At 38.5% G+C, this 12,702-nt stretch overlaps 1 protein-coding gene across 5 annotated transcripts in view; it reads left to right on the forward strand.

The window, feature by feature from the left end:
• The window catches only part of Phkb (phosphorylase kinase regulatory subunit beta), a 173,321-nt gene that overhangs the window by 89,060 nt on the left and 71,559 nt on the right, over positions 1-12,702 (forward strand). For all 5 annotated transcript variants that reach the window (XM_051195043.1, XM_051195042.1, XM_051195046.1 and 2 more), the window contains 4 exons: positions 22-219; positions 2,026-2,083; positions 3,062-3,139; positions 5,256-5,414. In XM_051195043.1, coding sequence (XP_051051000.1) covers positions 22-219; positions 2,026-2,083; positions 3,062-3,139; positions 5,256-5,414 — 493 coding nt within the window. The remainder of the gene's footprint in view (positions 1-21; positions 220-2,025; positions 2,084-3,061; positions 3,140-5,255; positions 5,415-12,702) is intronic.

Below are 12,702 nucleotides of genomic sequence, written 5' to 3' on the forward strand. Positions count from 1 at the left end.
TGTTTTTCTTAATGACCTCAGAACACAGACGCTGCCCTGCTCCCATGCATCAGTTACCCTGCGTTTGCCTTGGATGATGAAGTTCTGTTCAGCCAGACACTTGATAAAGTGATAAGAAAATTAAAAGGAAAATATGGATTTAAGCGTTTCTTGAGAGATGGGTATAGAACATCATTGGAAGATCCCAACAGACGCTATTACAAACCAGCTGAAATTAAGGTACCACAAACTAGTTCAGGCTGGCACAAGCAAGTTGTTGAAAACATGTATCCAGGAGACTGCCTTCTTGATTTGAGATCCTGCTCCATCTGGTTATGTTTAACATTATTTAGTGCTAAAATTAATATCACCTCTACCACGAGCTTTTTCTGGGTATTTAATGATTTTATATGTTGATGCCTAGACTTGTGCTTGATACGTAGTAACTGATCAAATAGTATTAACTGGCCACATGGATTCATTGGTTAAATAATATTTTTAGCATTTTCAGTCTTTTGACTATTTTTCTTACATGGTTTTGTTTCTTTCTGTGGTCTGCTTTTATGTTATTAAGCGAATGATCTCATTAAAGATAATATTTTTGAGCCAGGCATTGTTCATGTGTTTAATGTCAGCACTTAGGAGGCTGGGCGGGGAGGGAAAGGGGGAGAAGGCAGATCTCTGAAAGTTTTAGGTCAATCTGGTCTACATAGTGAGTTCTAGGCTAGCTAGGGCTACATAGAGAGACTTTGTCACAAAACAAAACACCACCTGCTGGGTACAACTAGAGAAAGTCACAGACTATGAGTAGACTGTTCTTATGGCTCTGAACTGATTTCCTCATTTCTTGTCCCACAACTGCTAAGCACTGCCAGCTGCTCAGTCTGGAAATAAATGTAACCTTTGACCCTTTGTCAGTGTTCACCACTAACTCCAAGTCAGCCTTTGAGCAGGTTGATTTGGCTTCCTGCCCACCTGCTAGGGTTCCATTTTTATTGCTTATGCCAGTACATTCTAGAACTAGTGAATTGCAATAGTTTCTTTAACATGTTTGAAGGAGTTTCTGTTCAGCCTAGTCCTGCTGCCTTTAGCCCCTAATAAACACACTGAGACTTATATCATTTATAAACTGTTTGGCCAATGGTACAGGCTTCTTACAGGCTAGCTCCCTTTTAATTATTAAACAATTCTATTAAACTATGTTTTGCCATAGTTTAATGCCCAGCATGTTACTCCTTTTAGTCTCTACATGGCGTCTCCCTGAAGGCTTTTCTCTGCCGACTTCTCCCCAGCATTCTCCTCATCTGGTAGCCCTGCCTGTACTTCCTGCCTGGCTATGGGCCAATCAGTGTTTTATTCACCAACCAATAAGAGAAACATATATACAGAAGAGCATCCCATATCAATCAATCTCTGTGGTTTCTACTGTTGGAACTACGCATAACGTTTTGGCTGATTTCTTGCCATATAACCTTTCTCTGACGCTCAGGACAGACTCAGGTGTTTCACATTCTATGTTCCTAATGTGCTGTTTGTGGACAGTGCATGTGGTTATTTATTCATTTACCAGCCTCCCCACTATGCTGTGAGCCTCTAACTTTTGTCCCCAGGACTCTGTCTAGTTCAGCTGTGGGCCATGACCCCTCTCAGGATCAAATATCAGACATCCCACATATCAGATATTTAAATTATGATTAATAACAGTGGCAAAATTACAGTTATGAAGTAGCAATGAAATAATTTTATGATCGGAAATCACCACAGCATGAGGAACTAACTATATTAAAGGATCACCATATTAGGAAGGTTGAGAAGCAGTCTAGTTAACGCTAGGTGTTAGTGAGTACTGAGTATCTATTTATTTAATCACTGCTATTTAGTGAGTTCAATAAATGAGCTTTTGAATAAAAGTTTTAAAAATATTTTTAAAGAACAATTGTTCTCAACCTGAATTTATTACTATAAATAAGTCTCTTGCATATAACCTAAAACATAGTTGCTCTAGTTTGCTAATGGAAATCCTAATGTTTTACTTTTCTCTTTTAGCTGTTTGATGGCATTGAATGTGAATTTCCCATATTTTTCCTTTACATGATGATTGATGGTAAGTGAAATTTTCTCTGATATTGAAGAACACTGAGGGTCGGGCAGATGGCTCAGCTGGTAAAGTTCTTGTCATGCAGGCTGAGGGCCTGAGTGTGATCTCTAACCCCTGCCTGAAAATCACATCACTGTAATTTCAGCACCAGGAAGTGGAGACAGGTGGATCTCTGAAGTTATTGGCTAGCCAGATTAACCAAGTGGGTGAGCTCCAGGTTCAGTTCAGGTATCTGTCTCATAGAACTTTAGAGGGATTAAGAAAGACATCCAATGTCAATCTCTGGCTTCCACACATGTGCACACACATGCATGTACTCATGAACATGCATATAAAAACACCTACATAAACCACATTCAAACACACGAAGTAAAAATAATAAAAATCTTAAAAGACTAGGTGAAATGAGTGATTTCTTTCATCTAGCAATAGATTAGACTTAAGCAATGGTAGCAACTCTGTATTTTTATGCTGTTCTGCTTTCTGAGTGGATGTTAGATCTTAAAGAATTTTAAAAAGTCTATACATGTTGTATGTTTATGATGTATGCATGTGTGTATGAAGTGTGTGCTGGAATTCTTGTGAGTACAGGTGCACTCACGCCACATTACAAGATTGGGTTTCAGTCCTTGCCTTCTATTTGCATACTTAAAGGACTGTTAAAACCACTTTGAAGTCTTTAATATTGATGCCAGTATTGTCTTATCATAGAAGTCATGAATACGATGATCGTGGTATTGAATATCTATAACATTTATGCGTAAGCATAGTGAAATTTCAGTTATTTCAGTAGTTAATTCTAAATGCTAGCATGACTTTCTGAAATCAATTTCTATAAAAAGTCATACTTATTTACATTTCTCCTCAATTTTATGTTTTCATTTATTTAAAATTTGGCACAATAATTGTAAAAGTTTCTATAAGGCAGAATTTTTGTATGCTTGTTGAGCAGAGCCAGCACTGGATTTTGTGTTTCTGTTTTAGGTGTATTTAGAGGCAATCTTCAACAAGTCCAGGAGTACCAGAACCTCCTGACCCCTTTGCTGCACCAGACCACAGAAGGTATAGTTCTTCCATCAAGAACTCCTTATACCAGCATCTCCTTGTTTATGTAAAATGTGTGCATCAGTCCTCTATAAAACATAATTATCTATATATATGGAAAAAATGAGACCTCAACTGAAATTAGGATAATCTCTCTTAATCTAGTTCATTAGTCATGACAAGGATGGGCATGAATGTAGGTGGTCATGGCTGTAGTGATGCTGAGGGAGTTGCACATGGACACAATTGTGATATTCATGGTATAGTTCCTTTACTCTGTGTTGTGTTACATGACATAAAGCACCTACTTTTTACCCAAGTCATCAAAAATTAGTTAACTGCGTGAATGTTACCCTCCTCCAGCCCTAGACCCTAGGAGGGCTCCCTGGAAAGACTGCATTTGGCTGAAGGCAGGTCCATGGGCACAGGCAGACTAGACTCTTTAGAGATGCTTCTGGCTTTTAGCATTGTATTTTGAATGTTTTTCCTTTTACCAAGATGCCATTCTTTGAAGATGGATTCAATGTTTTAGAAATAGCCAAATCTTAGGAGTAAGGCTGTATTGGTTTCAGTCAAATACTAGCAGGGCTTATGGAAAAGCTTGTTTGGAAAATTCCCAAAGGAATTTAAGGGCAATATTCTAGAAATCTTTGGTTTAGAAATATTAATAGAAGTAGAGTCTCATGAGAAAAGGTTTGGAAATTTGTATGAAAGTTAAAATTTTTGGAATTTTGGTGTGCTAGTCAAAACAAATACATCTCCCTGCGGATATAAAGCATGAAGTGTCATTCACAGCACTGGGCCCCATTCCTGTTGCACTTGAAGTCCCTGACTAGGTAAGGGGGGCAAGGTTCCAGGAATACATGAATAAAATACTTCATCTCTTGTTTTACCCTTTCAATGCCTATAATATTAAAAGTTGTGAAGTGTTTATGGAAGGCACTCTTTGTTTATTTTAATTTTCAACACAAGAGTTTCTCTGTGTAGCCCTGAGCCAGGGCTGACCTCGAGCTCAGAACCACTTCCACCACCTGGCAAGCATTTTTAAATTCAAAATAAATGCTACTTTTAAAAAAAGGAGTTGTATTTTCAATATTCACTTGTTTTCTTTGAAAAATAGTGCAACTAGTAAAATATTTGAGATTTCTGCAATCAGGTCTTTTTGTATTCAGGAAGGGATCATTGATACATGAAAGTGGGTGCCTAACATACTCTACCTTTTGGCTTCGTGTTCAGAGTGATGTTCACAGGATTTCCCATAGATCATAACCTCTTTCCCTGATTTTAGACACATTTGTCACTATCAATTGATGAATGAAAAAAGCAGCAGAATTTGAAGGCTATTGCTTAATTTTATTACAAAAATTAAGTTTTCTGTAGATTGCTATAACAAAATATCATCTGCTGTACCCTATAAGGAACATATATCCTTTAAATAATAATTTCATTTTTGGAAACGTGTATCTTTAAAAGATATGTTTTAATAACAAATTGATTTTCTTTGGTGACACTGAATAGTAGAAGATAGGGAATATTTAAATAGGGGTTTATATGTGCTAACCAATGGCTCAGAAATATAATTAATTAAAAATTAAATAGTCTCTCATTTACAATGCTTCTATAGACTAATTTTATTTAAAATAACTTCTCTTATGGCTGTGAATATTTGTATACTATATATACATAAACATTACTGAGATATATGTATGTATATATACATATATAATTTTCTACACACACATATATGTATGTATATGCACATATATACATATATACATGTGTATATAAACATACACACACACACACACACACATATATATATATATATATATATATTGTTAAAGGTGTTTGCTGCTAAAGGAGATATACATATATCACTATCTAAAGCCTAATATACTATAGAATTAGTTCTAAAGTCAAGGGACTCTTTTCTCATGTGTTTCCCTAGCAATATCCAAAGGAACCAGAGTGCCACACTTCTCTGTAGCTCACTAAATCTGCTTCTGTACCACTGTCATTGCTATTCTGTCCTCACAGATTCTTCAAAGGGAACTTTGGGAAGGACACTGCTTTATTTTATTTTAATATGCTTGCTTCTAAATTAAAATAAATTTTATTTTATTTTACTCTTTAGGATATCCTGTTGTACCAAAGTACTATTATGTGCCAGCTGACTTTGTAGAATATGAAAAGAGAAACCCTGGTAGTCAGAAACGGTTTCCTAGTAACTGTGGCCGTGATGGGAAATTGTTTCTTTGGGGACAAGCTCTTTATATCATTGCGAAACTCCTAGGTAAGTGGAGAAGATTGGGAACTGATTTCCTTTTCCCTGTTATCAGGCTGTTAGCAATAAATATGTCTTGGGTGATGTTCTTCCTTTGGGTGAAATTGGATTTGGGTGGATTTCACAGTTAGTTCTTTGGGGGAGTTTCTAGATTGCAAAGGTAATAATGGTGTCCAACAGTTCCTGAGAGAAAAGGGCAGTAGGTGCGGATGCACTACAAGTGTGTGTGACTGTCTGCATCCAACCTGGAACTTCTAGCAGAAGACTGTGATAACTGAGTTGGTTTTGTGTGATAGGAGAACATTCCCAACTTACTCTCACAAGAATTTTTGAGCATTGCTTGTAAAACACTTGGTCATCTTTAAAAGTTGCCTTTTTTTCCAGTAAATACATGTTGGTAATTTTCTTCCCTACTTAATGCTTAATGCTACCAATTATAATTATTTGAATAATTAATTTTTAGCTATTTCTATAACTGATTCAGAATATTCATGACCAAATTAAAAAAAAAAACTTATTTTGTATCTTCCTGTTCCATACTTCTGTAAAATTTCTAGTATTACCAGCATTTTTATCAAAAATGTGTCAGAACCTATGTATGATAGATTATGAAACAAGCTAACTAAAAATCAAAAACAAAACTTCTCCCTGTATGATGATCTCTTGCTTTGGTAGTTTGGGAATGTATGTATAGATGTTTGTGCTGGAAGAATGATCTTTGGCTTGTTTTCATCATCCAGAAAAAAAGATTTTGGAGACTGGTTTCCCAGGGGTTAGTTAGAGCTTTTCATATGCATTACACAAAAGCAAAAACGCCAGGTTGGGAGCTCAAGCTGATGCTCACTTCTTTTTGCTTCTTTTCTGTGTCTATTTTCTCTTGGTGTAAGTTAGAGAGTTTTCTTACTGAAGAGGGAAAGGGTCTTGTTTATACAGGTATTGCTTCCAGGTTCATAGAAAAGACAAAGATTATTACTGGCTAGAACGCTTAAGTCCATCTCATTCGTGTGAATAGAAAGGTTTTTGTGACTCAAAGCTAAATTAAACACATTCTAGCCAAGGGCTATTAGCTGAGCTATACTTGAAGAATGCAAAGGATGCAATGAAAATTTTCTGTGTTTCTGGATCTGAAAACTGACTCCCAGATCAGGGACTTGAAGTCGTGAACCTTTTTCTTTCTGGTGTTCAGTAAATATCCAGCTCAGAGTTGCTGCAGTTGGAAAGAGTGATAGCTTAGGAAAGGCCCTGGGGAAAGCTGATGAATGAGGCAGCAGAATCAGCTGCACTCTCCACAGGCAAACTGACCTTTAAAATCAGATGTTAGAACACGCTATCTACCTCCGCAGAAAAGCAACTGCCCTTTCTCACTCAGACCAGTGTTGGATTTGTGTAGTTCTTTAATGTAGGCGGCATTTTCCTGTGAAGGGGAAAGTACAGGTTATGCTTCCCTTTCTATTGCATGGCTGAAATGAGCAAGAATGCTAAAAAAGAAGGCTCTCTTCCCGTACCAAAGTTCTGGAAGGCATTGGAGAGCATATAGGAGGAATATTGCATGAAACCATGTGCTGATTTCCATCTGGGAAAAGAAGCAGTGGGAAAAGAAGAATTCTTAACCATTTCATAACCCATCAAACATCAATGAAATTGAATCTTTACAAATACTCTGACTTAAAAAAACAAAACAAAACAAAAAACAAAAAATAAATACTCTGACTTTCACTAATTCAGATCAGTTTTTATCCTACTGAAATCTGGTAAGGGTGCTATGCTGTGTGTATGCCTAAGTGAGCTTTATGTAACAAAACTATGTGCCTTTTATTCTTGCAATCAAGAAAGATAATATGTATACTGTTTTCGAAATACCCACTGGTTTTAGACAATGACTCATTTTTTACAATATATAATTTTTCTTAGAAAACCAACTTACATAAAGTCAGAGTTTCTATTTAATAAGTAAATTATAAATGGTTATTTTAAATCATATGGTGTATTTTAAGATCTATCTGACTTGTCTTGAACCCATCATCTGTAATGCTTTCAACTCTTATTTAACTTGAAAACTTTAATACCAGTCACAAGGTTGGTCTATAGAACATAAAGTACCATTTTTTATGATTTCACAAAAATAAATAACCCTAAATTTGTGATCTTTGAGCTAAAAAATTTTTGTGGGAGTACAGAAGGTAGCTCCAGTGAAACTCTTTTTAAAATATTAGCTAATGAAGTAGTGGGTTTTTATATGGATGTTATACTTACTTAGTTTTAGTTAAACCTTCCCCTTATATTTTTATTTATTCTTTGTCAGTTTTATACCATATATAATGTATTTTGATCACATTACCTTCTAGTTTGATCACTCCCATTACCTTCTAGTCTTCCCTCCCATGCAATCTAGAGCCCGTTTCCCCAGCAAGTTTGTCTACTTTCATGACTTCATTCTCTATGACCCAGTGAGTTTAGTCGGGGTTCCTGGCATGAACATGGGCATGGCTCATTTCCTGATGCACAGGCAACTTAATAATGTTTATGCCCCTATGGCCATTAATTGACAATAGCCTAGAACTCACTATATAGACCAGGCTGGCCTCAAGCTCAAAGATTCTTCCTCTGCCTCCAGTGCTGGGTTAAAAGTTTGTGCTACCATGTCTAGCTCCAAATTAGTTTTTAATGAAAGTTTAGTGTTATGGGATCATGTCCAGCTCCTTCACAAATAGGAAGAAGTCTTCAGGATGCAATCCCACAGTTGCAGCATTGGTCATTGGATAAAAGTACACACTTTCATGAAAAGTGGAATCCAAAATAAAGTTAATATCGCTATTGTCACAGAAGATTACCAAAGGTTTGACATGGCCTTAACCAACTTTGGTTTTTCTAACATGGTTGTCTCATCAGCAAACTGCAGATCTCCACCCCAACACTTGCTTGCTGATCATCCATATTAATTTTTCTATTGTGAGGAACTGTTACCACCCAATAGCTTTCCTTTTTGTCTTTAAGATGTAAGTTCTTGGGCTGGAGAAATGGCTCAGCCATTAAAGGCTAGGCTTACAACCCAAAATATAAGAAGCAAGTACTTACTATGTGCCCCTTTCACGTGCTAATTATGTGATATCATTTCTTGACTGTGAACAGCTCAGTGCAGATGGCATGAAGGCTGAACTTCTGTTCCAACAGTGCTCAAAATTTGTGTTCACCATTCCTCCACCTCATGGGCTGCCTGAAGGATGCCCCCAGTCATGGAATCTTGTCCAGGTTTACACCACTAAGCATGATTTCTGTCTTATATTCAGATAATTCGGGCCTCAGATTAAATCTGTAAGCCATTTGTTACCCAGTGTAGTCATGCCTTTATGATCCTAAATACATGTTGCCTGGCAGGTTGTTGTATAAAACACAGGTAACATAGGGTGAACCTGGTATTGACTTTTTGCCTCCATTGGCCTGGGATAGCACCTTCCAGCACTATCAATACTTGTCGGGAGAGAGAGAGATAAGCTTTGGTAGTCAGTTCAGTTCCAACTTGTTTCATGTCAGTTCTAACTTGTGTTCTCTGTTATCTTTGGTTAACAGTGGTGTCTTTAGTAATAGGAAACAAATTTCCAGTTCTGGTGAGTGCCCAAGAGCAACAGCAATGGCCTGTGGCAACCTCTGGGACCATACTGAGCAACAACTCACAAAATGCTGTCACTCCTAGCACTGAGAATTTTGTTTAATAACCCGTGGCTTCTGGGGCAGGATTACCCACTCATGAAGATTGCCCATCCATGAAAAGATGTCATTTTTTTTTTCTTTGTTTGTTTGGTGTGCCTTGGATGTCAATTCATGGCTATGGATAGCTTGTACTTGCTATATAGATCAGGTTGACCTCAAACTCCCAGAGATCTGCCTGCCTCTGGCTCTTGAGTGCTGTTATTAAAGGTGTGTGCTACCACACCCAGCCTCAGATTTTATTTTTAATCATATTTTTTACGCAGCTTACAGAGTTTCCATGAAACTTTTTCTATCTTTTTAGTTTGGATTAAGCCTTCTTCTTACCCCCATCTTGAGTTAAACCTTGTCACCCTCCGTATCCCTTCCCTACTTTCTGATCATATAGATTCCATTACTTACCTTCCTAAAGGTCTCTTCCCCTCCACCTTCTTGGGCCTTTTTCACTTCCTGGCCTCTACAGACATTCCAAATGAAACATATAAATCTGGAAATTCAAAGCTAGTACCTGCATATGAGAGAGTACATGCGTATAATGTCTTTCTGTTCCTGGATTACTCACTCAGTGTATTTTTAAAGTTCTATCCATTCTCCTGCAAATTTCATGTTTTTATAGTTGAATAAAATTTCATCATATATATGTATGACGTTTGCATTATTCATTCATCAGGTGATGGGCATCTAGGTAGATTCCATTTTTGATCTATTGTCAGTAGACAGCATAAAATATGGGTGAGCAAGCACCTCTGGAGTAGTATAGAGTCCCTCAGATATACGCCCAGGGTTAGTACAGAAGTCATATAGTAGCTCTTTTTTTCACCTTTTGAGAAGCCCCTTACTCTGATTTCCATAGTGGTTGCACCATTTTACACTCCCACCAACATTGTATATGATTACCCTTCTCCCACATCCTGGCCAGCACTTGTTGTCATTTATTGATGATAGCCTTTCTAACTGTGGTATCCAGGAGGCTGCAGTCACCTGCAGTCACCTGCAGTGTACAGCAGGTATCATAAGCAGTGTTGAGAACATTTAGATTATACATATGAACGGCTTTCTTCAAAGTAAATCATTTTATTTGTTTCCTACTAGGGCTAGAAAATTTTCATAGAAATTATGCTAACAACCTTTTATTGATTATTTTGCTAATTCCTGTGACCAAATATCTTACAAGAAATAGCTGATGGGAGGAGGGTTTTATTGGCTCACAACATTGCCCATCATGGTAGGAATAGCATAGCCGCTGGGATGGCATGATGCTGTGGTTCACATGGCAGTGGACTAGGAGGCAGAAAGAGATTAGTGCTGTGCTCAGCTGGCTTTCTCCTTCCCCCATTTTATCCAGTACAGGGCCATTGCCTATGACCATTGCTACCCACACTTAGAGTCCATCTTCCTCTGGAAATGCCCTCACAGTCAAAAGTGTACCTCAATGTCCTCAGTCAAGTGACAAAGAAAAGTAACTAATACAAATATCAAAAATATTGGCAAATTTTAGTGTGAAGGCCATGCTGCCTTGTGCCTGGGTAGGTACTTCCTATGTACTGCCACATTTTGTCCCAGAAAAACTAATGCTATACTGACTTCAAATCTACCCAATTTCCCAGTTACTATCCTGAGTAATCCTTGTTGCTCCTCTGGAACAGCAGCTTGTAGCTGAGAGTGTATTCCCAAATCTGCAGTGCTTCTGCCATCTGTAACCCTTGTGGGCTTTTATTCTGGAAAACAAACATTCTGTGTCTGTAGTGAGGCTCCTGCCTGGTTTTCATGTACATGAAGTTGGAGTTGCAGATGGCTGTGAGCTGCCTCACACAGGTGCTCAACTCTAAGTTCTAATCCTCTGCAAGAGCACTATTAGCTGCTGAGCCATCCCTAGCCACTGTTTACCAATCTAGTTGAAAACATATTTTTTTTTTCTTGGTATAATAAGGGACCAGATCCTCACCTAACCCCCTGGTTTGGCAGCCATAACAGGGTGCAGAAAAGATCTAGCAAGAGGTAGGCCTCTGACTCAGCAACATGTGCTTGCCGGATCTTCTAGTCACTAGGAAGCCAGATATCCTCCATGTGGCAAGGAACCAATCAGAAGTTAGCTGTTGGGGTCTGGATGTGCATTACTGTAACAGTGGCATACAGAGCATAGCAACCACCCTGGCAAGGCCTATAGGCCATAGCAACCAAACACAGGACGGGTTACCCAAGCCTGGAAATGCACCAATCCTGAGACTGTTGTGGACCCCAATACATTCCCTGTCCTCGCCACTCCCCTCCCATGTCCATCAGGTCCTTCTCTTCCACCTGCAGTGTCAGACAGACAGATGGAGGACCCAAGTTAATACAGTTAACTCATTGGTTGATTAAAGACCCTCTTGATGATTTTGGAGTTCAGAATTTGGGCACAACACTCTTTCCAGGGAAATTAGTATCCCTTTACGGGTTGTTATCTCATCAATAAAAGAATTGAAGAACTTACTCAGAAGGAAGCTTGGGGACAATTTTATTATGATTTTAAAAACACAAAAACATCAGGGCTGTAGAAGGTTGGGGAAGAAGAGAGAAGGCCGTGTGTGGAGTTATGCTGTTATGTTCAGCAATAGAGGTTCAGTAAGCAGCCACATAGCAGATTATCAACTGAATGGCAAGGGTGAGGGGAGCTTTGGAGTGAGGGAGAGGGAGGAAGGAAGGAAGGGAGCCCAAAGTATTGGTCAGTGTCAGAAAGAAAGTGATAGGAAGAAGGAAAAGATACACTTCTGAGTCAGTACTCAGACAATCCGGCTGATTTAACAGAGCTACATGGACATTTCCAGGAGACTACACCAAGGCCAGGGATTCTGGGAAACAAAAGTAAGTCATGTCATTAAAAGGATACTTATTCTCCACCCCACCCCCATCTCTCTTTTCTTTTTTTCAAATTCAGCTTTAATTTATTGAATACATTTCTCATTTTATGCAAGTAAATCTCTTTAGCATGGTTTTAAGTGAATCACCCTTTCTAAGGTTGTACCTTGGCCAGCAGATTGAAAGGCTCAGCTTAATTCAGGAACAGACTGTTCTAATCCTTGGCTTCACCAAGGGCCAGAAGCAGATTCTATTCTTTTGACCAGGAAGGAAATGTTTTCCCTTAATGTGCTTGTTAGAATTAAGTTTGGGGGAAGGGGACAAAGAAAGGGACCACCACTTCAAACTGAAATGTCTTGACAAGGCCTCACTTTACTCTTGATCAAGAGGGTGCTTTGCTCACCAAGGAGAACCGTGCAGGGGACGGGAAATGCATTTGGTTTTTATTCTGATGCTGCATCTTCTCCCCATCGGCTGGGGTTCCTCACAGTCTTTTGTTGAAGAGGGAAGGGGTCAGCCACTTTAATCTGAGAATGCTTAGGGTGGGGTGTTGGCGTTATCTTATCTAACAGAAAAGACTCCTGTGTTTAATGCTTCTTAGAGACCAGAAGGACAGTTGTGTGCAGATGCAGATTCAGGTGCCTGTGTGTGGGGACCAGAAGTCCTCCTACAGTGTCATTCCCCAGTAGCCCTCTACTTTTTGTTGTTGTTGTTGTTGTTGTTTATTTGTCTGTCATTGGCCTGGTGCATGTGA

The sequence above is a fragment of the Phodopus roborovskii genome, unplaced genomic scaffold (assembly GCF_943737965.1).
Source record: "Phodopus roborovskii unplaced genomic scaffold, PHOROB, whole genome shotgun sequence".
NCBI lineage: Eukaryota > Metazoa > Chordata > Mammalia > Rodentia > Cricetidae > Phodopus > Phodopus roborovskii.